The 25767-nt window shown below is 52.5% G+C and overlaps 1 protein-coding gene and 1 non-coding gene across 2 annotated transcripts in view; one reads left to right on the forward strand and one right to left on the reverse strand.

Annotated features, from left to right (window-relative positions):
* Nucleotides 1-25767, reverse strand: part of LOC132569171 (solute carrier organic anion transporter family member 2B1-like) — a 97043-nt gene that overhangs the window by 40443 nt on the left and 30833 nt on the right. The window contains exons 6-9 of the mRNA XM_060235360.1: nt 23699-23801; nt 18900-19064; nt 12204-12396; nt 3304-3318 (exon numbers count right to left, since the gene is read on the reverse strand). Of these exons, the coding sequence (XP_060091343.1) occupies nt 3304-3318; nt 12204-12396; nt 18900-19064; nt 23699-23801 (476 nt within the window). The remainder of the gene's footprint in view (nt 1-3303; nt 3319-12203; nt 12397-18899; nt 19065-23698; nt 23802-25767) is intronic.
* TRNAT-GGU (transfer RNA threonine (anticodon GGU)) lies at nt 9780-9851 on the forward strand. Its single transcript has one exon. It is a non-coding gene; the product is annotated as a tRNA-Thr (tRNA).

Below are 25767 nucleotides of genomic sequence, written 5' to 3' on the forward strand. Positions count from 1 at the left end.
AACTCGTGAGTAGAGAGGCCAATCCCTCGCTTCAGAGTATCCAGAAAAACAGGGGGGGAAGGGGGGAACGTCTGCTGAACACTTCATTATTCCCTATGTGGAGATTGATTCTCATAGGGTATAATGGGGAACATAAGAGAAGCCATATTAGATCAGGCCAATGGCCCATCCAGTCCAACACTCTGTCACACAGTGGCAATATCTATATCTATATCTATCTATATCTATATCTATATATCTATATATATATATATATATACACACACACACACACACACACACATATATTATACACACACACATATATATATATATATAATCACACACACACACACACTGTGGCTAATAGCCACTGATGGACCTCTGCTCCATATTTTTATCTAAACCCCTCCTGAAGGTGGCTATGCTTGTGGCCGCCACCACCTCCTGTGGCAATGAATTCCACATGTTAATCACCCTTTGGGTGAAGAACTACTTCCTTTTATCCGTTTTAACCTGTCTGCTCAGCAATTTCATCGAATGCCCACGAGTTCTTGTATTGTGAGAAAGGGAGAAAAGTGAGAAAAGGGAATTGATCTGGAGGTTTCGGGGGCTCTGGGGAGCTGTTTTTTGAGGTAGAGGCACCAATTTTCAGTATAGTATCTAGTGCCTCTCCCCAAAGTACCCCCCCCCCCCCAAGTTTCAAAATGATTGAACCAGGGGGTCCAATTCTATGAGCCCCAAAAGAAGGTGACCCTATCCTTCATTATTTCATATGGAAGGAAGACATTTAAAAAGGTGTGCTGTCCCTATAAATGTGATGGCCAGAACTCCCTTGGAGTTCAATTATGCTGTTACACCCTTGTTCCTGGCTCCACCCCAATGTCTCCTGGTTCCACTCCCAAAGTCTCCTGGCTCCACCCCAGGAGGCTGAGAGAGAGGCTGGGTGAATGGACGTCAACGTGGCAGATGCTGTTCAATGTGGCCAAGTGCCAAGTAATGCACATTGGGGCCAAGAATCCCAGCTACAAATACAAGTTGATGGGGGTGTGAACTGGCAGAGAATGACCAAGAGAGAGATCTTGGGGTCGTGGTAGATAACTCACCGAAAATGTCAAGACAGTGTGCGTTTGCAATAAAAAAGGCCAACGCCATGTTGGGAATTATTAGAAAGGGAATTGAAAACAAATCAGCCAGTATCATAATGCCCCTGTATAAATCGATGGTGCGGTCTCATTTGGAGTACTGTGTGCAGTTCTGGTCACCGCACTTCAAAAAGGATATTATAGCATTGGAGAAAGTCCAGAAAAGGGCAACTAGAATGATATGAAGCTGCCTTCTACTGAATCGGACCCTTGGTCCATCAAAGTCAGTATTGTCTACTCAGACTGGCAGTGGCTCTCCATGGTTTCAAGCTGGGGGTTTTCACACCTATTTCCCTGGAACCTTTTTAGTTGGAGATGCCGGGGATTGAACCTGGGACCTTCTGCTTACCAAGCAGATGCTCTACCACTGAGCCACCGTCCCTCCCCGGCATTAAAGGTTTGGAACACTTTCCCTATGAAGAAAGGTTGAAACGCTTGGGGCTCTTTAGCTTGGAGAAACATCGTCTACGGTGTGACATGATAGAGGTTTACAAGATAATGCATGGGATGGATAAAGTAGAGAAAGTAGTACTTTTCTACCTTTCTCACAATACAAGAACTCGTGGGCATTCGATGAAATTGCTGAGCAGACAGGTTAAAACGGATAAAAGGAAATACTTCTTCAGCCAAAGGGTGATTAACATGTGGAATTCACTGCCACAGGAGGTGGTGTGCGGCCACAAGCATAGCCACCTTCAAGAGGGGGGTAAGATAAAAATATGGAACAGAGGTCCATCAGTGGCTATTAGCCACAGTGTGTATATGTGCATATATATATATATATATATATATATATATATATATATATACACACACATACATACACATTTTTTTTGGCCACTGTGTAACACAGAGTCACATAAGAACATAAGAGAAGCCATGTTGGATCAGACCAATGGCCCCACCAGTCCAACAGTCTGTGTCACATAAGAACATAAGAGAAGCCCTGTTGGATCAGGCCAGTGGCCCCTCCAGTCCAACACTCTGTGTCACATAAGAACATAAGAGAAGCCCTGTTGGATCAGGCCAATGGCCCCACCAGTCCAACACTCTGTGTCACATAAGAACATAAGAGAAGCCCTGTTGGATCAGGCCAGTGGCCCCTCCAGTCCAACACTCTGTGTCACATAAGAACATAAGAAAAGCCCTGTTGGATCAGGCCAATGGCCCCACCAGTCCAACAGTCTGTGTCACATAAGAACATAAGAGAAGCCCTGTTGGATCAGGCCAAGGGCCCATCCAGTCCAACACTCTGTGTCACACAAGAACATAAGAGAAGCCCTGTTGGATCAGGCCAGTGGCCCCTCCAGTCCAACACTCTGTGTCACATAAGAACATAAGAGAAGCCCTGTTGGATCAGGCCAATGGCCCCCCCAGTCCCAACACTCTGTGTCACATAAGAACATAAGAGAAGCCCTGTTGGATCAGGCCAATGGCCCCTCCAGTCCAACACTCTGTGTCACATAAGAACATAAGATAAACCCTATTGGATCAGGCCAATGGCCCCTCCAGTCCAACACTCTGTGTCACATAAGAACATAAGATAAACCCTATTGGATCAGGCCAATGGCCCCTCCAGTCCAACCTCTGTGTCACATAAGAACATAAGAGAAGCCTGTTGGATCAGGCCAATGGCCCATCCAGTCCAACACTCTGTGTCACACCGTGGCCATATATGTGTGTGTGTGTATACACACACACACACACACACACATACACTGTGGCTAATAGCCACTGATGGACCTCTGCTCCATATTTTTGTCCAATCCCCTCTTGAAGCTGGCTATGCTTGCAGCAGCCACCACCTCCTGTGGCAGTGAATTCCACATGTTAATCATCCTTTGGGTGAAGAAGGACTTCCTTTTATCCATTTTAACCTGACTGCTCAGCAATTTCATTGAATGCCCACGAGTTCTCTTATTGTGAGAAAGGGAGAAAAGGACTTCTTTCTTTACTTTCTCCATCGCTTGCATTATGTTATAAACCTCTCTCATGTCACCCCGCAGTCGACGTTTCTCCAAGCTAAAGAGCCCCAAGCGTTTTAACCTTTCTTCATAGGGAAAGTGTTCCAACCCTTTAATCATTCTAGTTGCCCTTTTCTGGACTTTCCCCAATGCTATAATATCCTTTTGAGGTGCGTTGACCAGAATTGTGCACAGTATTCCATACTGGAAGTGACATCATCGGCCCACCGCTGTGCTTGGCCCCTCCTGTTTCAAAGGGAGCTGGAAAAAACCTCTTATCTGGGAGAACTGGGTTTGATTCCCCACTCCTCCACTTGCACCTGCTGGAATGGCCTTGGGTCAGCCAGAGCTCTTGCAGAGGTTGTCCTTGAAAGGGAAGCTGCTGTGAGAGCCCTCTCAGCCCCCACCCACCTCACAGGGTGTCTGTTGTGGGCAGAGAAGATAAAGGAGACTGTGAGCCATTCTGAGTCTCTGATTCAGAGGGGAAGGCCGGGATATAAATCTGCCATTCTTCTTCTTCGAGAGAGAGCCAGTTTGGAGTAATGGTTAAGTGTGAGGACTCTTATCTGGGAGAACTGGGTTTGATTCCCCACTCCTCCACTTGCAACTGCTGGAATGGCCTTGGGTCAGCCGTAGGCTCTAGCAGAGCTGTCCTTAAAAGGGCAGCTTCTGTCAGAGCTCTCTCAGCCCCACCCACCTCACAGGGTGTCCTGTTGTGGGGAGAGAAGATAAAGGAGATTGTAAGCTGCTCTGAGTCTCTGATTCAGAGTGAAGGCCGGGGTATAAATCTACAGTCTTCTTCTTCTCTCAGCCCCACCTACCTCCCAGGGTGTCTGTTGGGGGAGAGGAAGGGAAAGGAGATTGTGAGCTGCTTTGACACTCTGAGATGCGGAGTGGAGGGTGGGATATAAATCCAGTGTCTTATTATTATTATTATTCACAATGAAATGTAAAGGTTTCAGAGCTCTCCTCCTGTGAGTTCCTGCCCAAAACGAGACCTGCCCACGGCTTTCCTTTTAGGGGTTTCCATCACACAGACTCACAAAGGCTTTCTACTCACCGAGACTACCCTAGTTCCCTCTTCATACTGTAGATCCGAGCAGCCAGCGTAACAAGGGGAGATGTATTCAATCTTATTCTGGCCACAGACAGGGTTGAAGGCGCTGGAAGAGCAGCTGCATCTCCGGTTGCAGTCGAAGACGAAGCTTCCCCAGGGGCAGGTCTAGAAGAAAGGCAGAAGAATAATTTGTGCTGATCTGAAGAAGAGTTGCTTTAAAATCAAATTTGAACAAAATAGGAGCCAAGATCCACCTTTAAGACCGACCAAGTTTTATTCAGAATGTCAGCTTTCGTGTGCTCTCTAAGCACACTTCGTCAGACAAGGGGATCAGGTATTGTGGGCTGAAATACAAGCAGTTTGTTGATTAAGAGTGCAGGCAGATCACACGGTAAACCAGCGTGGCTTGGACATTTGGTCTGGATAGCCATAAAACTGGAGAGCCAGTCTGGTTGTAGAGGTTAAGTGTGCGAACTCTTATCTGGGAGAACCGGGTTTGATTCCCCACTCTTCCACTTGCACCTGCTGGAATGGCCTTGGATCAGCCAGAGCTCTGGCAGAGGTTGTCCTTGAAAGGGCAGCTGCTGTGAGAGCCCTCTCAGCCCCACCCACCTCACAGGGTGTCTGTTGTGGGGGAGGAAGAGAAAGGAGATTGTGAGTCGCTCTGAGACTCTTCAGAGTGGAGGGCGGGATATAAATCCAATATCTTCATCTACCTCACAGGGTGTCAGTTGTGGGGGAGGAAGGGAAAGGAGCTTGTGAGCCGCTTTGAGACTCTTCAGAGTGGAGGGTGGGATATAAATCCAATATCTTCATCTACCTCACAGGGTGTCTGTTGTGGGGGAGGAAGGGAAAGGAGATTGTAAGCCGCTCTGAGACTCTTCGGAGTGGAGGGCGGGATATAAATCCAATATCTTCATCTACCTCACAGGGTGTCTGTTGTGGGGGAGGAAGGGAAAGGAGATTGTGAGCTGCTCTGAGACTCTTCGGAGTGGAGGGCGGGATATAAATCCAGTATCTTCATCTACCTCACAGGGTGTCTGTTGTGGGGGAGGAAGGGAAAGGAGATTGTGAGCCACTCTGAGACTCTTCGGAGTGGAGGGCGGGATATAAATCCAATATCTTCATCTACCTCACAGGGTGTCTGTTGTGGGGGAGGAAGGGAAAGGAGATTGTGAGCCGCTCTGAGACTCTTCGGAGTGGAGGGTGGGATATAAATCCAATATCTTCATCTACCTCACAGGGTGTCTGTTGTGGGGGAGGAAGGGAAAGGAGATTGTGAGTCGCTCTGAGACTCTTCAGAGTGGAGGGCGGGATATAAATCCAGTATCTTCTTCTTCTTCTTCTAAAAGGTAATAACGTCCTCTGCCAATTGGTGTTTTTGTAAATCTAGGTGAATCACAAAAGGACGTGTATTTCCTAGTTGTAGTCCATCTAGTTGTAGTTGTAGTACCTAGTTGTAGGTGGACTACAACTAGGAAATACACATCCCTTTTGTGATTCACCTAGATTTACAGAAACACCAATTGGCAGAGGACTTTATTACCTTTTACGGCTATCCAGACCAAATGGCCAAGCCACACTGGTTTACCGTGTGATCTGTCTGCACACTTAATCAACAAACTGCTTGTTTTTCAGCCCACAATATCTGATCCCCTCATCTGACGAAGCGTGCTTAGAGAGCACACGAAAGCTGACCTTCTGAATAAAACTTGGTCGGTCTTAAAGGTGCAACTGGACTCCTGCTTTGTTCAAGAATTTCTAGGAGTGAGCCAAGTGGGCAACTGTGTTGGTCTGTGTGGAGAAATGCCATCTTAGTTCATGATGATGCTTGGTTGGGAGGGAACATGAAACTGCTAGGCAGGCTTTGCGGCCTAGTCTTCCCTTCACTCCCCCCTCCCTTCGGGAGTTAAACCATCAACTCTAGGGGGAAAGCCTCCTAGAGGGGCAGGAAGTTCTTTTGTTTTATTGGAGTGAGGCGGAAAAAGGTCAGTTCTCAGCTGGTGCTCAGGAAGCGAGGTTGCCAGCCTGTGGGCTCCTGCCTGTGGGACCCCAGGCAGTCATTCATAAGGTAGGGCAAGTTTACACCAGGGACGAGGGGATGCGTTTAAACCCACCTTTTATTTGTCCCTCTGGCTGCTGTTCAGGTGCTGTGCTAAACTTTTACATGTAACTGTTTTTGGTTTTGTTTTGTTTTTCTTTCTTTCTCTTCTTATTAAATATTTTTCTTGTTTTGAATGCTGGCAGTCAAACTTTGTACCACATAGATCCCGACCGCTTAGACCACGCTGCTTTATGAAGGGGGCCCCGGGGAAGGGGGAAGGCATGCAGTTGGATAAGGTGCCAGTCCTCCAGGGGTTCCCCGAAGAAGTGCTGTGGTCTCTGTGATACCCAAGTACAGGGTGGCAGAGGACCTTGAGGCCTGGCCTCAGAGCTGGAGAGGGGGATTGGGAGTCCTGTTCCTCTCAATCTGAACCCCTAGACTGAGCAGGTGGTGGCAGCGAGCCCAAGTGGCCGGAGGAGAAATAGCTCCCTCCATGAGTTGGCGACTCAATAGGGAGTTGACGGGACCGGGTCTGAAGGCAGAATCAGGCCGGTTCCGTCACAGTCTGAAGCAGTAGAACAAAGAAGGAATCAAGTCGCACCTTTGACGAAGTTTAATTGAGAACGTGAGTTTTCATGTGCTCTCTAAGCACACTTCATCAGACAAGGGGATCAAGTCTTGTGGGCTGAAATACAAGCCGCTTGTTGATTAAGTGTGCAGACTGATCACTTGGCCATTTGGTCCTTATGTGATACCAATTGGCAGAGGACTTTATTACCTTTTATAGCTATCCAGACCAAATGATCAAGCCACACCGTGTGATCAGCCTGCATCTTTAATCAACAAACTGCTTGTATTTCAGCCCACAATACCTGATCCCCTCGTCTGACGAAGCGTGCTTAGAAAGCACACAAAAGCTTACATTCTCAATGAAACTTGGTTAGTCTTAAAGGTGCAACTGGATTCCTGCATTATTCAACAACTTCAGACCAACATGGTTGCCCGCTTAGATCTATCAAAGTTGAATGTCATCCTACTCTTTGTAGGCTATGTGGGAATTTATTTTGTACCCCCAACAGCAGAAGCTCAAAACCAAGCCCTGCAGTTACCAAAACAACCTGCAGTTATCAGAAGGCGAATACATAAATAATAAGTCTTAAGACCTCATAAGAACACTAAAGAAACCCTGTTGGATCAGGCCAATGGTCCATCCAGTCCAACACTCTGTGTCACTTAAGAACATAAGAGAAGCTCTGTTGGATCAGGCCAGTGGCCCCTCCAGTCCAACACTCTGAGTCACATAAGAACATAAGAGAAGCCCTGTTGGATCAGGCCAGTGGCCCCTCCAGTCCAACACTCTGGGTCACATAAGAACATAAGAGAAGCCCTGTTGGATCAGGCCAGTGGCCCCTCCAGTCCAACACTCTGTGACACATAACAACATAAGAGAAGCCCTGTTAGATCAGGCCAGTGGCCCATCCAGTCCAACACTCTGTGTCACATAAGAACATAAGAGAAGCCCTGTTGGATCAGGCCAGTGGCCCCTCCAGTCCAACACTCTGTGTCACATAAGAACATAAGAGAAGCCATGTTGGATCAGGCCCATGGCCCATCCAGTCCAGCACACTGTGTCACATAAGAACATAAGATAAGCCCTGTTGGATCAGGCCAGTGGCCCCTCCAGTCCAACACTCTGTGTCACATAAGAACATAAGAGAAGCCCTGTTGGATCAGGCCAGTGGCCCCTCCAATCCAACATTCTGTGTCACATAAGAAAAGCCCTGTTGGATCAGGCCAGTGACCTATCCAGTCCAACATTCTGTGTCACATAAGAGAAGCCCTGTTGGATCAGGCCAGTGGCCCCTCCAGTCCAGCACTCTGTGTCACATAAGAACATAAGAGAAGCCCTGTTGGATCAGGCCAGTGGCCCCTCCAGTCCAACACTCTGTGTCACATAAGAACATAAGAGAAGCCCTGTTGGATCAGGCCAATGGCCCCTCCAGTCCAACAGTCTGTGTCACATAAGAACATAAGAGAAGCCCTGTTGGATCAGGCCAATGGCTCATCCAGTCCAACACTCTGTGTCACATAAGAACATAAGAGAAGCCCTGTTGGATCAGGCCAATGGCCCATCCAGTCCAACATTCTGTGTCACATAAGAACATAAGAGAAGCCCTGTTGGATCAGGCCAGTGGCCCCTCCAGTCCAGCACTCTGTGTCACATAAGAACATAAGAGAAGCCATGCTGGGTCAGGCCAATGGTCCATCCAGTCCAACAGTCTGGGTCACAGAGTGGCCAAAAAAATTATATATATATATATATATATATATATATATATATATATATATATATATATATATACACACACACACACACACACACATATATATACACAATGACAGTGATGAGAGCAATATGGCTTAAGCTGTTGAAGAGCTTAGTGCTAAAGAGCTTTTCCCCCCCATTTCATAAGAGTATGGCTACTTTCAGAAAGAGTTCTTTTAGCCAATTTCATAAAGAGTATTGTTAAGATCACTTTGAAACACCCTCCCAAAAGCCAACAGGGCCCTGAGGGAGTTATCGCGGTTCCACAGGGATTGCAAGACTGAACTGTTTCGGATGGCATATGACATCTAATGGGATCCGACACGCTAGCAGCTGCTTGGGAAGCAGAAGGTCCCAGGTTCAATCCCCGGCATCTCTAACTAAAAAGGGTCCAGGCAAGTAGGCATGAATAACCTCAGCTGGAGACCCTGGAGAGCCATGAATGGGGCTGTGGCTCAGTGGTAGAGAATCTGCTTGGTAAGCGGAAAGTCCCAGGTTCAATTAATGGCATCTCCAACCTAAAAGGGTCCATGCAAGTAGGCATGAAAAACCTCAGCTTGAGACCCTGGAGAGCCATTAATAGGGCTGTGGCTCTGTGGTAGAGAATCTGCTTGGTAAGCAGAAGGTCCCAGGTACAATCCCCGGCATCTCCAACTAAAAAGGGTCCAGGCAAATAGGCGTGAAGAAACTCAGATTGAGACCCTGGAGAGCCATGAATGGGGCTGTGGCTCAGTGGTAGAGCATCTACTTGGGAAGCAAAAGGTCCCAGGTTCAATCCCTGGCATCTCCAACTAAAAAGGGTCCGGGCAAGTAGGCGTGAAAAACCTCAGCTTGAGACCCTGGAGAGCCATGAATGGTGCTGTGGCTCAGTGGTAGAGCATCTGCTTGATAAGAAGAAGGTCCCAGGTTCAATCCCCGGCATCTCCAACTAAAAAGGGTCCATGCAAATAGGCGTGAAGAACCTCAGCTGGAGACCCTGGTCAGCCACGAATGGGCCTGTGGCTCAGTGGTAGAACATCTGCTTGGGAAGCAGAAGGTCCCAGGTTCAATCCCCGGCATCTCCACTAAAAAGGGTCCAGGCAAATAGGCATGAAGAACCTCAGCTGGAGACCCTGGAGAGCCATGAATGGGGCTGTGGCTCAGTGGTAGAGCATCTACTTGGGAAGCAGAAGTTCCCAGGTTCAATCCCTGGCATCTCCAACTAAAAATGGTCCAGGCAAATAGGCGTGAAAAACCTCAGTTGAGACCCTGGAGAGCCATGAATGGGGCTGTGGCTCAGTGGTAGAGCATCTGCTTGGTAAGCAGAAGGTCCCAGGTTCAATCCCTGGCATCTCCAACTAAAAAGGGTCAGGGCAAGTAGGCGTGAAAAACCTCAGCTTGAGACCCTGCAGAGCCATGAATGGTGCTGTGGCTCAGTGGTAGAGCATCTGCTTGATAAGCAGAAGGTCCCAGGTTCAATCCTCGGCATCTCCAACTAAAAAGGGTCCATGCATATAGGCGTGAAGAACCTCAGCTTGAGACCCATGAATAGGGCTGTGGCTCAGTGGTAGAGCATCTGCTTGGTAAGCAGAAGGTCCCAGGTTCAATCCCCGGCATCTCCAACTAAAAAGGGTCCAGGCAAGTAGGCATGAATAACCTCAGCTGGAGACCCTGGAGAGCCACGAATGGGCCTGGGGCTCAGTGGTAGAGCATCTGCTTGGTAAGCAGAAGGCCCCAGGTTCAATCCCCGGCATCCCCAACTAAAAAGGATCCAGGCAAGTAGGCGTGAAGAACCTCAGCTGGAGACCCTGGAGAGCCATGAATGGGGCTGTGGCTCAGTGGTAGAGCATCTGCTTGGTAAGCAGAAGGTCCCAGGTTCATTCCCCGGCATTTCCAACTAAAAAGGGTGCAGGCAAATAGGCGTGAAGAAGCTCAGCTGGAGACCCTGGAGAGCCATGAATGGGGCTGTGGCTCAGTGGTAGAGCATCTGCTTGGTAAGCAGAAGGTCCCAGGTTCAATCTCCGGCATCTTTCAACTGAAAAGGATCCAGGCAAGTAGGCATGAAGAACCTCAACTGGAGACCCTGGAGAGCCATGAATGGGGCTGTGGCTCAGTGGTAGAGCATCTGCCAGCCATTCTCCCTCTGTCTAGCCTACCAAACAAGCTGTTGCGGGAATAAAATGGGAAGCAGGGGAGGGCATAGAGGTCGCCCTGAGCTGCCCAGGGATGTAAGACAGGAAGAAGAAGAAGAAGAAGAAGAAAAAGAAGAAGAAGAAGAAGAAGAAGAAGAAGAAGAAGAAGAAGAAGAAGAAGAAGAAGAAGAAGAAGAAGGTGGTATTGGATGTATATCTCGCCTTCCACTCAATCTCAGAATGGCTCACAATCTCCTTTACCTTCCTCCCCCACAAAAGACACAGGCTCTGGGACCCTGTGAGGTGGGTGGGGCTAAGAGAGAAGAAGATGTTGGAGACCTCTCCCAGAGGTCTCCCAGAAGCTGCCCTTTTAAGGACACGCTGTATGATACCCAAGGCCATCCCAGCAGCTGCAAGTGGAGAAGAAGAAGATATGGGATTTATATCCCACCCTCCACTCTGAATTTCAGAGTCCCAAAGCAGCTCACAATCTCCTTTCCCTTCCTCTCCTACAACAGACACTGTGTGAGCAATGTTCCCTCTAAGTTGTGGACTCGTGTGAACAAAAATTCTACTTTGTGAGCTATTGGAGCTAAAGTTGTTAGCTACGGCATCAATTGCTCTGGGACCATTTTTCCTGAACTGAGACAAAAATGTGTGAGCCAGAGGCTAAAAAACAGAGCTACCTCACACTAACTCAGCCTAGAGGGAACACTGCCTGTGAGGTGGGTGGGGCTGAGAGAGCTCCCCCAAAAGGTTCCTTTTCAAGGGCAACTCCTATGAGAGCTCTGGCTGACCCAAGGCCATTCCAGCAGCTGCAAGTGGAGGAGTGGGGAATCAAATCCGGTTCTCCCAGATAAGAGAGCTCTGGCTGACCCAAGGCCATTCCAGCAGCTGCAAGTGGAGGAGTGGGGAATCAAACCCGGTGCTCCCAGATAAGAGAGCTCTGGCTGACCCACGCCAATTCTAGCAGCTGCAAGTGGAGGAGTGGGGAATCAAACCCGGTTCTCCCAGATAAGAGAGCTCTGGCTGACCCAGGCCATTCCAGCAGTTGCAAGTGGAGGAGTGGGGAATCAAACCCGGTTCTCCCAGATAAGAGAGCTCTGGCTGTCCCAAGGCCATTCCAGCAGCTGCAAGTGGAGGAGTGGGGAATCAAACCTGGTTCTCCCAGATAAGAGAGCTCTGGCTGACCCACAGCCATTCCAGCAGCTGCAAGTGGAGGAGGGGGGAATCAAACCCTGTACTCCCAGATAAGAGAGCTCTGGCTGACCCAAGGCCATTCCAGCAGCTGCAAGTGGAGGAGTGGGGAATCAAACCCGGTTCTCCCAGATAACAGAGCTCTGGCTGACCCAAGGCCATTCCAGCAGCTGCAAGTGCAGGAGTGGGGAATCAAACCCGGTTCTCCCAGATAAGAGAGCTCTGGCTGACCCAAGGCCATTCCAGCAAGTGCCAGTGGAGGAGTGGGGAATCAAACCCAGTTCTCCCAGATAAGAGTCCACACACTTAACCACTACAGAGCAGAAGTTCTTCCTGCAATGTCTGGACAGGGGCACATGCATGGCCCAGAGCTCACCTACCTTCTGGAAGAGTCGAGGCCAGCCACCGGGTGGGTTGAGCAGCCCAGGAAGAGGAGGGGGAAGCTGAAGAAGAGGCAAAGGCTCATGCTGCCGATGCACAGGAGGCTACTCTGCTGCAAGGTCAACTGGAACTTCTTTATGATGACGCCACCAAGCAGGATTCCCAGGGTGACCATGGGGAGGAAGCTGGAACCTGTGGGAGGGAAGAACCAGTAGATCACGGAAGAACCTACTGGATCAGACCATCAGAGGAGCCCTGCTGGATTAGACTGCTGAGGGTCAATCTAGTCCAGCATCCTGTCTCAAACAGTGGCCACCTAGTTCCTCTGGAGGGCCCACAACAGGGCAAACAGGCTAAGGCCTTCCCCTGAGAAGAACCTCAGAAGAGCCCTGCTGGATCAGACCAATGAGGATCCATCTGGTCCAGCCTCCTGCCTCACACAGTGGCCAACCAGTTCCTTTGGAGGGCCCACAACGGAGCAGATAGGCTGACACTTTCCCCTGAGAAGAACATCAGAAAACCCTTGCTGGATCGGAGCAGTGAAGCTCCATCTAGTCCAGCTTCCTGTCTCACACAGTGGCCAACAAGTTCTTTTGGAGGGCCAACAACAGGGCAGAGAGGCCGAGGCGTTCCCCTGAGAAGAACATCAGAAATGCCCTGCTGGATCAGACCAGTGAGGGTCCATCCAGTCCAGCCTCCTCTCTCACACAGTGGCCAACCAGTTTCTTTGGAGGGCCAACAACAGAGCAGAGAGGCCGAGGCCTTCCCCTGAGGAGAACCTCAGAAGAGCCCTGCTGGATCAGACCAGGGAGCGACCATCTAGTGCAGCTTCCTGTCTCACACAGGGGCCCGCCAGTTCCTCTGAAGGGCCAACAGGGCAGAGATGCCGAGGCCTTCCCCTGAGAAGAACCTCAGAAGAGCCCTGCTGGATCAGACCAGGGAGGGTCCACCCAGTCCAGCCTCCTCTCTCACACAGTGGCCAACCAGTTTCTTTGGAGGGCCAACAACAGGGCAGAGAGGCCAAGGCCTTCCCCTGAGGAGAACCTCAGAAGAGCCCTGCTGGATCAGACCAGGGAGCGACCATCTAGTGCAGCTTCCTGTCTCACACAGGGGCCCGCCAGTTCCTCTGAAGGGCCAACAACAAAGTAGAGATGCCGAGGCCTTCCCCTGAGAAGAACCTCAGAAGAGCCCTGCTGGATCAGACCAGGGAGGGTCCACCCAGTCCAGTCTCCTGCCTCACAATAGAGGCGAGCCAGCTCCTCTGGAGGGTCGACAACAGGGCAGAGAAGCCTAGGCCTTCCTCTGAAAAGAACTTCAGAAGAGTCCTGCTAGATCAGACCAGTGAGGGTCCATCTAGTCCAGCCTCCTGTCTCACACAGGGGCCAGCCAGTTCCTCTGGTGGGCCATCAACAGGGCAGAGAGGCCGAGGCCTTCCCCTGAGAAGAACAACTGAAAAGCCCTGCTGGATCAGACCAATGAGGGTCTATGTAATCCAGTCTCCTGTTTCACACAGTGGCCATACAGTTCCTCTGGAAAGCCAACAACAGGGCAGAGAGGCCAAGGCCTTCCCCTGAGAAGAACATCAGAAGAGCCTTGCTGGATCAGACAAGTGAGGGTCCATCTAGTCCAGTCTCCTGTCTCATGCAGTGGCCTGCCAGTTCCTCTGGAGGGTCAAATGAACAGGGCAGAGAGGCCAAGGCCTTTCCCTGAGAAGAACCTCAGCTCTGCTGGGTCAGATTAGTGAGGGTCCATCTAGTCCAGTCTCCTGTCTCACACAATGGCCAGCCAGTTCCTCTGAAGGGCCAACAACAGGGCAGAGAGGCCGAGGCCTTCCCCTGAGGAGAACATCAGAAGAACCTTGCTGGGTCAGACCAGTGAGGGTCCATCTAGTCAGTCTCCTGTTTCACACAGTGGCCAGCCAGTTCCTCTGAAGGGCCAACAACAGGGTAGAGAGGCCAAGGCCTTCTGCTGAGAAGGACCTCAGAAGAGCCCTGCTGGATCAGACCAGGGAGGGTCCATCTAGTCCAGCTTCCTGTCTCACACAGGGGCCAGCCATTTCCTCTGAAGGGCCAACAACAGGGCAGAGAGGCTGAGGCCTTCCCCTGAGAAGAACCTCAGAAGAGCCCTGCTGGATCAGACCAGAGAGGGTCCATCTAGTGCAGCTTCCTGTCTCACACAGGGGCCAGCCAGTTCCTCTGAAGGGCCAACAACAGGGCAGAGAGGCCGAGGCCTTCCCCTGAGGAGAACCTCAGAAGAGCCCTGCTGGATCAGACCAGGGAGGGTCCACCCAGTCCAGTCTCCTGCCTCACACTGAGAAGAACATCAGAAGAGCCTTGCTGGATCAGACAAGTGAGGGTCCATCTAGTCCAGTCTCCTGTCTCATGCAGTGGCCTGCCAGTTCCTCTGGAGGGTCAAATGAACAGGGCAGAGAGGCCAAGGCCTTTCCCTGAGAAGAACCTTAGCCCTGCTGGGTCAGATTAGTGAGGGTCCATCTATTCCAGTATCCTGTCTCACACAATGGCCAGCCAGTTCCTCTGAAGGGCCAACAACAGGGCAGAGAGGCCGAGGCCTTCCCCTGAGGAGAACATCAGAAGAACCTTGCTGGGTCAGACCAGTGAGGGTCCATCTAGTCAGTCTCCTGTTTCACACAGTGGCCAGCCAGTTCCTCTGAAGGGCCAACAACAGGGTAGAGAGGCCAAGGCCTTCTGCTGAGAAGGACCTCAGAAAAGCCCTGCTGGATCAGACCAGGGAGGGTCCATCTAGTCCAGCTTCCTGTCTCACACAGTGGCCAACCAGTTCCTCTGGAGGACCAACCACAGGGCAGAGAGGCTGAGGCCTTCCCCTGAGAAGAACCTCAGAAGAGCCCTGCTGGATCAGACCAGGGAGGGTCCATCTAGTGCAGCTTCCTGTCTCACACAGGGGCAGCCATTTCCTCTGAAGGGCCAACAACAGGGCAGAGAGGCTGAGGCCTTCCCCTGAGAAGAACCTCAGAAGAGCCCTGTTGGATCAGACCAGAGAGGGTCCATCTAGTGCAGCTTCCTGTCTCACACAGGGGCCAGCCAGTTCCTCTGAAGGGCCAACAACAGGGCAGAGAGGCCGAGGCCTTCCCCTGAGGAGAACATCAGAAGAGCCTTGCTGGGTCAGACCAGTGAGGATCCATCTAGTCCAGTCTCCTGTTTCACACAGTGGCCAGCCAGCTCCTCTGAAGGGCCAACACCAGGGCAGAGAGGCCGAGGCCTTCTGCTGAGAAGAACCTCAGAAGAGCCCTGCTGGATCGGACCAGGGAGGGTCCATCTAGTGCAGCTTCCTGTCTCACACAGGGGCCAGCCAGTTCCTCTGAAGGGCCAACAACAGGGCAGAGAGGCTGAGGCCTTCCCCTGTGAAGAACCTCAGAAGAGTCCTGCTGGATCAGACCAGGGAGGGTCCATCTAGTCCAGCTTCCTGTCTCACCCAGTGGCCAACCAGTTCCTCTGGAGGGCCAACCACAGGGCAGAGAGGCTGAGGCCTTCCCCTGAGAAGAACCTCAGAAGAGCCCTGCTGGATCAGACCAGGGAGGGTCCATCTAGTGCAGCTTCCTTTCTCACACAGAGGCCAGCCATTTCCTCTGAAGGGCCAACGACAGGGCAGAGAGGCTGAGGCCTTCCCCTGAGAAGAACCTCAGAAGAGCCCTGCTGGATCAGACCAGAGAGGGTCCATCTAGTGCAGCTTCCTGTCTCACACAGGGGCCAGCCAGTTCCTCTGAAGGGCCAACAACAGGGCAGAGAGGCCGAGGCCTTCCCCTGAGGAGAACCTCAGAAGAGCCCTGCTGGATCAGACCAGGGAGCGACCATCTAGTGCAGCTTCCTGTCTCACACAGGGGCCCGCCAGTTCCTCTGAAGGGCCAACAGGGCAGAGATGCCGAGGCCTTCCCCTGAGAAGAACCTCAGAAGAGCCCTGCTGGATCAGACCAGGGAGGGTCCACCCAGTCCAGCCTCCTCTCTCACACAGTGGCCAACCAGTTTCTTTGGAGGGCCAACAACAGGGCAGAGAGGCCAAGGCCTTCCCCTGAGGAGAACCTCAGAAGAGCCCTGCTGGATCAGACCAGGGAGCGACCATCTAGTGCAGCTTCCTGTCTCACACAGGGGCCCGCCAGTTCCTCTGAAGGGCCAACAACAGGGTAGAGATGCCGAGGCCTTCCCCTGAGAAGAACCTCAGAAGAGCCCTGCTGGATCAGACCAGGGAGGATCCACCCAGTCCAGTCTCCTGCCTCACACTGAGAAGAACATCAGAAGAGCCTTGCTGGATCAGACAAGTGAGGGTCCATCTAGTCCAGTCTCCTGTCTCATGCAGTGGCCTGCCAGTTCCTCTGGAGGGTCAAATGAACAGGGCAGAGAGGCCAAGGCCTTTCCCTGAGAAGAACCTCAGCCCTGCTGGGTCAGATTAGTGAGGGTCCATCTATTCCAGTATCCTGTCTCACACAATGGCCAGCCAGTTCCTCTGAAGGGCCAACAACAGGGCAGAGAGGCCGAGGCCTTCCCCTGAGGAGAACATCAGAAGAACCTTGCTGAGTCAGACCAGTGAGGGTCCATCTAGTCAGTCTCCTGTTTCACACAGTGGCCAGCCAGTTCCTCTGAAGGGCCAACAACAGGGTAGAGAGGCCAAGGCCTTCTGCTGAGAAGGACCTCAGAAAAGCCCTGCTGGATCAGACCAGGGAGGGTCCATCTAGTCCAGCTTCCTGTCTCACACAGTGGCCAACCAGTTCCTCTGGAGGACCAACCACAGGGCAGAGAGGCTGAGGCCTTCCCCTGAGAAGAACCTCAGAAGAGCCCTGCTGGATCAGACCAGGGAGGGTCCATCTAGTGCAGCTTCCTGTCTCACACAGGGGCCAGCCATTTCCTCTGAAGGGCCAACAACAGGGCAGAGAGGCTGAGGCCTTCCCCTGAGAAGAACCTCAGAAGAGCCCTGCTGGATCAGACCAGAGAGGGTCCATCTAGTGCAGCTTCCTGTCTCACACAGGGGCCAGCCAGTTCCTCTGAAGGGCCAACAACAGGGCAGAGAGGCCGAGGCCTTCCCCTGAGGAGAACATCAGAAGAGCCTTGCTGGGTCAGACCAGTGAGGGTCCATCTAGTCCAGTCTCCTGTTTCACACAGTGGCCAGCCAGCTCCTCTGAAGGGCCAACACCAGGGCAGAGAGGCCGAGGCCTTCTGCTGAGAAGAACCTCAGAAGAGCCCTGCTGGATCGGACCAGGGAGGGTCCATCTAGTGCAGCTTCCTGTCTCACACAGGGGCCAGCCAGTTCCTCTGAAGGGCCAACAACAGGGCAGAGAGGCTGAGGCCTTCCCCTGAGAAGAACCTCAGAAGAGTCCTGCTGGATCAGACCAGGGAGGGTCCATCTAGTCCAGCTTCCTGTCTCACCCAGTGGCCAACCAGTTCCTCTGGAGGGCCAACCACAGGGCAGAGAGGCTGAGGCCTTCCCCTGAGAAGAACCTCAGAAGAGCCCTGCTGGATCAGACCAGTGAGGGTCCATCTAGTGCAGCTTCCTGTCTCACATAGGGGCCAGCCAGTTCCTCTGAAGGGCCAACAACAGGGCAGAGAGGCTGAGGCCTTCCCCTGAGAAGAACCTCAGAAGAGCCCTGCTGGATCAGACCAGGGAGGGTCCATCTAGTCCAGCCTCCTGTCTCACACAGGGGCCAGCCAGTTTCTCTGGAGGGCCAACAACAGGGCAGAGAGGCCGAGGCCTTCCCCTGAGAAGAACCTCAGAAGAGCCCTGCTGGATCAGACCAGGGAGGGTCCGTGTAGTCCAGCCTCCTGTCTCACACAGTGGCCAGGCAGTTCCTCTGGAGGGCCAACGACAGGGCGGAGAGGCTGAGGCCTTCCCCTGAGAAGAACCTTAGAAGAGCCCTGCTGGATCAGACCAGGGAGGGTCCATCTAGTCCAGCCTCCTGTCTCACACAGGGGCCAGCCAGTTTCTCTGGAGGGCCAACAACAGGGCAGAGAGGCCGAGGCCTTCCCCTGAGAAGAACCTCAGAAGAGCCCTGCTGGATCAGACCAGGGAGGGTCCATGTAGTCCAGCCTCCTGTCTCACACAGTGGCCAGCCAGTTCCTCTGGAGGGCCAACGACAGGGCGGAGAGGCTGAGGCCTTCCCCTGAGAAGAACCTCAGAAGAGCCCTGCTGGATCAGACCAGGGAGGGTCCATCTAGGCCAGCCTCCTGTCTCACACAGTGGCTAGCCCGTTCCTCTGCAGAGCCAGCAACAGGGCAGAGAGACCGAGGCCTTCCGCTGAGGAGAACATCAGAAGAACCCTGCTGGTTCAGACCAGGGAGGGTCCATCTAGTCCAGCCTCCTATCTCACACAGTGGCCAACCAGTTCCTCTTGAGAGCCAACTACAGGGCGGAGAGGCTGAGGCCTTTCCCTGAGAAGAACCTCAGAAGAGCCCTGCTGGATCAGACCAGGGAGGGTCCATCTAGGCCAGCCTCCTGTCTCACACAGTGGCCAGCCAGTTTCTCTGGAGGGCCAATGACAGGGCGGAGACGCTGAGGCCTTCCCCTGAGAAGCTCAGAAGAGCCCTGCTGGATCAGAGCAGGGAGGGTCCATCTAGTCCAGCCAACGACAGGGCAGAGAGGCTGAGGCCTTCCTCTGGTAAGAACTGGTAAGATCTGGAAATTATCCGATAGATGCAGGGAAGTGATGCCCACGCCCACCCACGCTGACATACCTGCGATGATTATGGCGTCCGATGCCACGAGAGTAAACTGAGCCTCCAAGAATTTGGCCAGGAAGTTGGCTAGGATGATAACCATGGCGACGTAATTGATGATGGTCAACATCGCCATGATGAGAAAGGGGTTCTTGAAATTCCTGGTGAGGACCTTCGGGAACACTGCAGCGGGACAGAGAAAAATGCGAGCAAACCGCAGACTTTCGCCTTGCACGAAACAGCGATAACAGGAATCACGGGTTAAAGGTCGACGTTTCACTTCGCATGACAGTGCCTCGGGCGGTCCTGCGAAACTCCGTGCTGGTGTACCGTCTGTATCGAGGTCCGATCTATTATTAAACCAGGGGCTGATAGCATTTTATAGGGTGGATCTCGGGGAAGTGGAGAGGGGAGGCCAAACTACGGCTCAGGAGCCACATTGGTGTAGAGGTTAAGTGTGCGGACTCATAATAATAATAATAATAATAATAAATTTTATTTGTATCCCGCCCTCCCCGCCTAGGCGGCTCAGGGCGGCTAGCAACATGTTATACATACAATAATAAGTAAAAACAGCCAGTTTCCTTATCACTACCCTTCCAGGAAGCCCCACCAAACAATGGGCACATCCCCAAACCAATTGCCCTTTCATCACACCCCCTCCAGCCTAGAAATAGCAGCTCTCCAGCAGCCCTGGCCCCACTCAATGCACAGCAGCCAAGAAGGTCAGAGCGCCTGCTCCGGCTGCAACGCCACTGAGGATGTTCTCCGCAGCCGAGAACGAAACGTCTGGAAGGAAAACTTTCTCCAGTAGAACACGGCACTTGAGCCCGAAAGATTCTACAAACCCTAATGATGTTACCAGCCGTGAAAACCTGAAATCTTTAATAAGTAAAAACTTTAAGTTTAACATAAAACTTTAAACATTATCAAAACCAGTTAATATATTTAAAATTCATAATTCAAGTTAATCTGGCAGCAATGGTGGCATTCTGACGCTGGTTCTGCCAGTTTAAAATAATTCCATGCTAATGTAGGTCCTTAGAACCGGACCGTGCTGGCGGGTCCTTAGTTCACAACGATTCAGCAGTCGGTTCCGCAGGGCCCGCACCTCCTCCGGAAGCTGATTCCATAGGGCAGGGGCCGCAACTGAAAAGGCCTGTGCTCTGGTATTCTGGAGCTTGACCTCTCTCGGCCCAGGGATAGTCATTTTATTTTTTCCGACTGACCTCAGTGCCCTCTGGCGTTCATATGGGGAGAGACGGTCCCTCAGGTAGGCTGGTCCTCGGCCATACAAGGCTTTAAAGGTAATGACCAACACGTTGTACTGGACTCGGTATGTAATTGGCAGCCAGTGCAGTCCACGGAGCCCCGGCCGTATGTGCTCCCATTTCGGGAGCCCCAATAATAGCCTGGCCACCGCATTCTGCACCAGCTGCAACTTCCGGGTCCGGCACAAAGGTAGCCCCCAAGTAGAGGGCATTACAGTAGTCCAATCTTGAGGTGACCGTTGCATGGATCACTGTTGCGAGGTCGCGACGCTCCAGGAAAGGGGCCAACTGCCTTGCCCGCTTCAGATGGAAGAATGCTGGCTTGGCAGTGGCTGCTATCTGGGCCTCCATGGATAATGAAGGCTCCAGTAAAACACCCAGGCTCTTTACCTGGCGCGCTGATTTCAATGGTGCGCCATCGAAGGCTGGGAGAGCTATTTCCCCTCCCAGAGCGCCGCGGCCCACACAAAGGACCCCTGTCTTCGCTGGGTTCAACTTCAGCCCACTCAGTCTGAGCCACGTCGCAACAGCCTCTAAAGCCCGATCTAGGTTCCCTGGGGCGGAGGCGGGCCGGCCGTCCATTAGTAGATAGAGCTGGGTGTCATCTGCGTATTGATGGCAACCCAGCCCAAACATCCGGGCAATCTCGGCGAGGGGGCGCATGTAGATGTTGAACAACATTGGGGAGAGAACTGCTCCCTGAGGCACACCACAATCTAGTGTGTGTCTCCGGGATCGCTCCCCCCCAATAGCCACCCTTTGTCCCCGACCTGAGAGGCAGGAGGAGAGCCATTGCAAGGCTAACCCCCCAACCCCAATATCGGCGAGGCGGCGTATTAGCAACTGATGGTCGACTGTGTCAAATGCCGCCGACAGGTCTAATAACATCAGTACCGCAACACCGCCACGATCCAGTTGCCGCTGGAGGTCATCCACCAAGGCAATCAGCACCGTCTCCGTCCCATGGCCCGGTCAGAAACCAGACTGGCACGGGTCAAGAACGGAAGCGTCATCTAGAAACCTCTGTAGCTGCAACGCCACTGCCCTCTCAATAATTTTACCTAAAAATGGTAAGAAGAACATCAGAAGAGCCCTGCTGGATCAGACCAGGGAGGGTCCATCTAGTCCAGCCTCCTGTCTCACAGTGGCCAGCCAGTTCCTCTAGAGGACCAACAACAGGGCAAAGAGGCTGAGGCCTTCCCCTGAGAAGAACATCAGAAGAGCCCTGCTGGATCAGACCAGGGAGGGTCCATCTAGTCCAGCCTCCTGTCTCACACAAGGGCCAGCCAGTTCCTCTGAAGGCCAACAACAGGGCCTTCCTCCCTCCCTCCCTCTTTGCCATCCTCCCTCCCTCCCTGCCTTCCTCCCTCTTTCCCTCCCTCTCTTCCTCCCACCCTCCCTCTCTGCTTTTATTCCTCTCTTCCTCCCTTCCTCCATCTTTGCCTTCCTCCCTCCCTCCCTCTCTGCCTTCCTCCCTCACTCCCTCTCTTCCTCCCTCCCTCTCTGCCTCCCTCCCTCTCTGCCTTCCTTCCTCTCTTCTTCCCTCCCTCTCTGCCTTCCTTCCTCCCTTCCTCCTTCTCTGCCTCCCTCCCACTCTGCCTTCCTCCCTCCATCTCTGCCTTCCTTCCTCCCTCCCTCTTTGCCTTCCTTCCTTCCCTCCCTCCCTCTCTGCCTTCCTTCCTCTCTTCCTCCCTCCCTCCATCTTTGCCTTCCTCCCTCCCTCTCTTCTTCCCTCCCTCTCTTTCCTTCCTCTCTTCCTCCCTCCCTCCCTCTCTGCCTTCCTTCCTCTCTTCCTCCCTCCCTCCATCTTTGCCTTCCTCCCTCCCTCTCTTCCTCCCTCCCTCCTTTTCCCCTCCCTCTCTCCCTCTCTGCCTTCCTTCCTCTCTTCCTCCCTCCCTCCCTCTCTGCCTTCCACCCTCCCTCTCTGCCTTCCTTCCTCCCTCCCTCATCTCTGCCTTCCTCCCTCCCTCCCTCCCTCTCTGCCTTCCTGCCTCCCTCCCTCCCTCTTTGCCTTCCTCCCTTTCTGCCTTCCTCCCTCCCTTCCTCTTTGCCTTCCTCCCTCCCTCCCTCTTTGCCTTCCTTCCTCCCTCCCTCTCTGCCTTCCTTCCCCCCTCCCTCTGTTCCTCCCTCCCTCTTTGCCTTCCTTCCTACCTCCCTCACTCTCTGCCTTCCTTCCTCCCTCCCTTCCTCTTTGCCTTCCTTCTTCCCTCCCTCTCTGCCTTCCTCCCTCCCTCTCTTCCTCCCTTCCCCCTCTCTGCCTCCCTCCCTTCCTCTCTGCCTTCTTTCCTCTCTTCCTCCCTCCCTCTCTGCCTTCCTTTCTCCCTCTTTGTCTTCCTCCCTCCCTCTCTGCCTTCCTTCCTTCCTCCCTCCCTCCCTCCGTCTCTGCCTTCCTCCCTCCCTCCCTCTCTGCCTTCCTTCCTTCCTCCCTCCCTCACTGATTGCCTTCCTTCCTCCCTCCCTCTCTGCCTCCCTCCCTCCCTCTCTGACTTCCTTCTTCCCTTCCTCCCTCTCTGCCTCCCTCCCTCTCGGCCTTCCTCCCTCCCTCCCTCCCTCTCTGCCTTCCATCCTTCCTCCCTCCATCTCTGCCTTCCTTTTTCTCTCCCTCCCTCTCTGCCTTCCTCCCTCCCTCTCTGCCTTCCTTCCTCCCTCCCACAGTTTGCCTTCCTTCCTCCCTCCCTCACTGTTTGCCTTCCTTCCTCCACCCTCTCTGACTTCCTCCCTCCCTCTCTGCCTTCCTTCTTCCCTTCCTCCTTCTCTGCCTCCCTCCCTCCCTGCCTTCCTTCTTCCCTTCCTCCCTCTCTGCCTCCCTCCCTTCCTCCCTCTCTACCTTCCTTTCTCCCTCCCTCCCTCTCTGCCTTCCTTCCTCCCTCCCTCTCTGCCTTCCTTCCTCTCTCTCTGCCTCTCTCCCTCTCTACCTTCCTCCCTCCCTCTCACCGAAACAAATGTAGATGCTTCGGGCTTCGGGCAGCAAGGATGTAAAACAGTTATGAGAATGTTAGGTTATGTAAAATGTGAGTTTCCAATGTGGTGATAGTGAGTCACAAACTGTCAGTGTAAAAACACCCTATACTGGGTGGCCAATGGTAGCTCTCCAGATGTTTTTTGCCTACAACTCCCCTCAGCCCCAGCCAGCATGGCCAATAGCTGGGGCTGATGGGAGTTGTAGGCAAAAAACATCTGGAGAGCTACCGTTGGCTGCCCCTGCCTTATATCTTTATTAGAGGAACACAGGACTTCCTGACCTAAATGTGGGAACCGAACGTTTTTGAGTAATTCATAGGAAGAAGCAGGACTGTTATAGGACGAGACGGAAAATGGTCTGCTTTATGCTGACTGATAATTCATCTATACATCAAGCTTTAGTATGCTGTATTCCTGTATTTAAAGCTGTACTTTTATGGCACCCCTGGCATTTCCTGGGGAAAGTCATAGGCTCATCTCTGGCTTTTTATCACTCCCAGTGTAGATTAGCAGCCATCTCCACCTCTGTATCTAGTTAAATCCAGCCAGGTGAGACTTTCCAGTAGGCGAAAGACCAAGACTTACTTTTGATGAAGTTCCGCAGAGTGAGATCTTCCAGTTTCACTCTAGGCTCATCCACCAGGTCCCTCTCGCATAGTTCTTGAATCACCTTCAGTGGATCTTCTTTCTAGAAGAAGGGAAAGGTGCTATAAGGAAAAGCCATGTTGGATCAGGCCAATGGACCAACCAACCCATGTCACACAGTGGACAAAGCCCGGGGGCTGTCAGGAGCTCCACCAGTGGGGCCAGGATTTAAAAGTGGGTAAAGCACCTGGCCCTGATGGCCTTCCCGCTGAGGTATTCACAAAGTTTGCCGATTGGTGGCTCTTGACCCTTGCAAAATTGTTCTCTTTGATCGATCTGCATGGCTCCATCCCTGACTCTTGGCTTGATTCTACAATTATCCCAGTTTACAAAAGGGGGTGTGTGTTGGAGAGCCGGTTTGGTGTAGTGGTTAAATGTGCGGACTCTTATCTGGGAGAACCGGGTTTGATTCCCCACTCCTCCACTTGCACCTGCTAGCATGGCCTTGGGTCAGCCATAGCTCTGGCAGAGGTTGTCCTTGAAAGGGCAGCTGCTGTGAGAGCCCTCTCCAGCCCCACCCACCTCACAGGGTGTCTGTTGTGGGGGAGGAAGGTAAAGGAGATTGTGAGCCGCTCTGAGACTTTTGAGTGGAGGGTGGGATATAAATCCAATATCTTCTTCTACCTCACAGGGTGTCTGTTGTGGGGGAGGAAGGCAAAGGAGATTGTGAGCTGCTCTGAGACTCTTCGGAGTGGAGGGCGGGATATAAATGCAATATCTTCATCTACCTCACAGGGTGTCTGTTGTGGGGAGGAAGGGAAAGGAGATTGCGAGCCGCTCTGAGACTCTTCGGAGTGGAGGGCGGGATATAAATCCAATATCTTCATCTACCTCACAGGGTGTCTGTTGTGGGGGGGGGAAGGGAAAGGAGATTGTGAGCTGCTCTGAGACTCTTCGGAGTGGAGGACGGGATATAAATCCAATATCTTCATCAACCTCACAGGGTGTCTGTTGTGGGGGAGGAAGGTAAAGGAGATTGTGAGCCGCTCTGAGACTCTTCGGAGTGGAGGGCGGGATATAAATCCAATATCTTCATCTACCTCACAGGGTGTCTGTTGTGGGGGAGGAAGGGAAAGGAGATTGTAGGCCGCTCTGAGACTCTGTCCTTGAAAGGGCAGCTGCTGTGAGAGCCCTCTCAGCCCCACCCACCTCACAGGGTGTCTGTTGTGGGGGAGGAAGGGAAAGGAGATTGTGAGCCGCTCTGAGACCCTTTGGAGTGGAGGGCGGGATATAAATCCAATATCTTCATCTACCTCACAGGGTGTCTGTTGTGGGGGAGGAAGGTAAAGGAGATTGTGAGCCGCTCTGAGACTCTTCGGAGTGGAGGGCGGGATATAAATCCAATATCTTCATCTACCTCACAGGGTGTCTGTTGTGGGGGAGGAAGGTAAAGGAGATTGTGAGCCGCTCTGAGACTCTTCGGAGTGGAGGGCGGGATATAAATCCAATATCTTCATCTACCTCACAGGGTGTCTGTTGTGGGGGAGGAAGGGAAAGGAGATTGTAGGCCGCTCTGAGACTCTGTCCTTGAAAGGGCAGCTGCTGTGAGAGCCCTCTCAGCCCCACCCACCTCACAGGGTGTCTGTTGTGGGGGAGGAAGGGAAAGGAGATTGTGAGCCGCTCTGAGACCCTTTGGAGTGGAGGGCGGGATATAAATCCAATATCTTCATCTACCTCACAGGGTGTCTGTTGTGGGGGAGGAAGGTAAAGGAGATTGTGAGCCGCTCTGGACTCTTCGGAGTGGAGGGCGGGATATCAATCCAATATCTTCATCTACCTCACAGGGTGTCTGTTGTGGGGGGGAAGGTAAAGGAGATTGTGAGCCGCTCTGAGACTCTTCGGAGTGGAGGGTGGGATATAAATCCAATATCTTCATCTACCTCACAGGGTGTCTGTTGTGGGGGAGGATGGGAAAGGAGATTGTGAGCCGCTCTGAGACTCTTCGGAGTGGAGGGCGGGATATAAATCCAATATCTTCTAAGGAGACTGATTGGGTATAATGATAAACT

The sequence above is a fragment of the Heteronotia binoei genome, chromosome 3 (assembly GCF_032191835.1).
Source record: "Heteronotia binoei isolate CCM8104 ecotype False Entrance Well chromosome 3, APGP_CSIRO_Hbin_v1, whole genome shotgun sequence".
NCBI classification, from domain to species: Eukaryota; Metazoa; Chordata; class Lepidosauria; order Squamata; family Gekkonidae; genus Heteronotia; species Heteronotia binoei.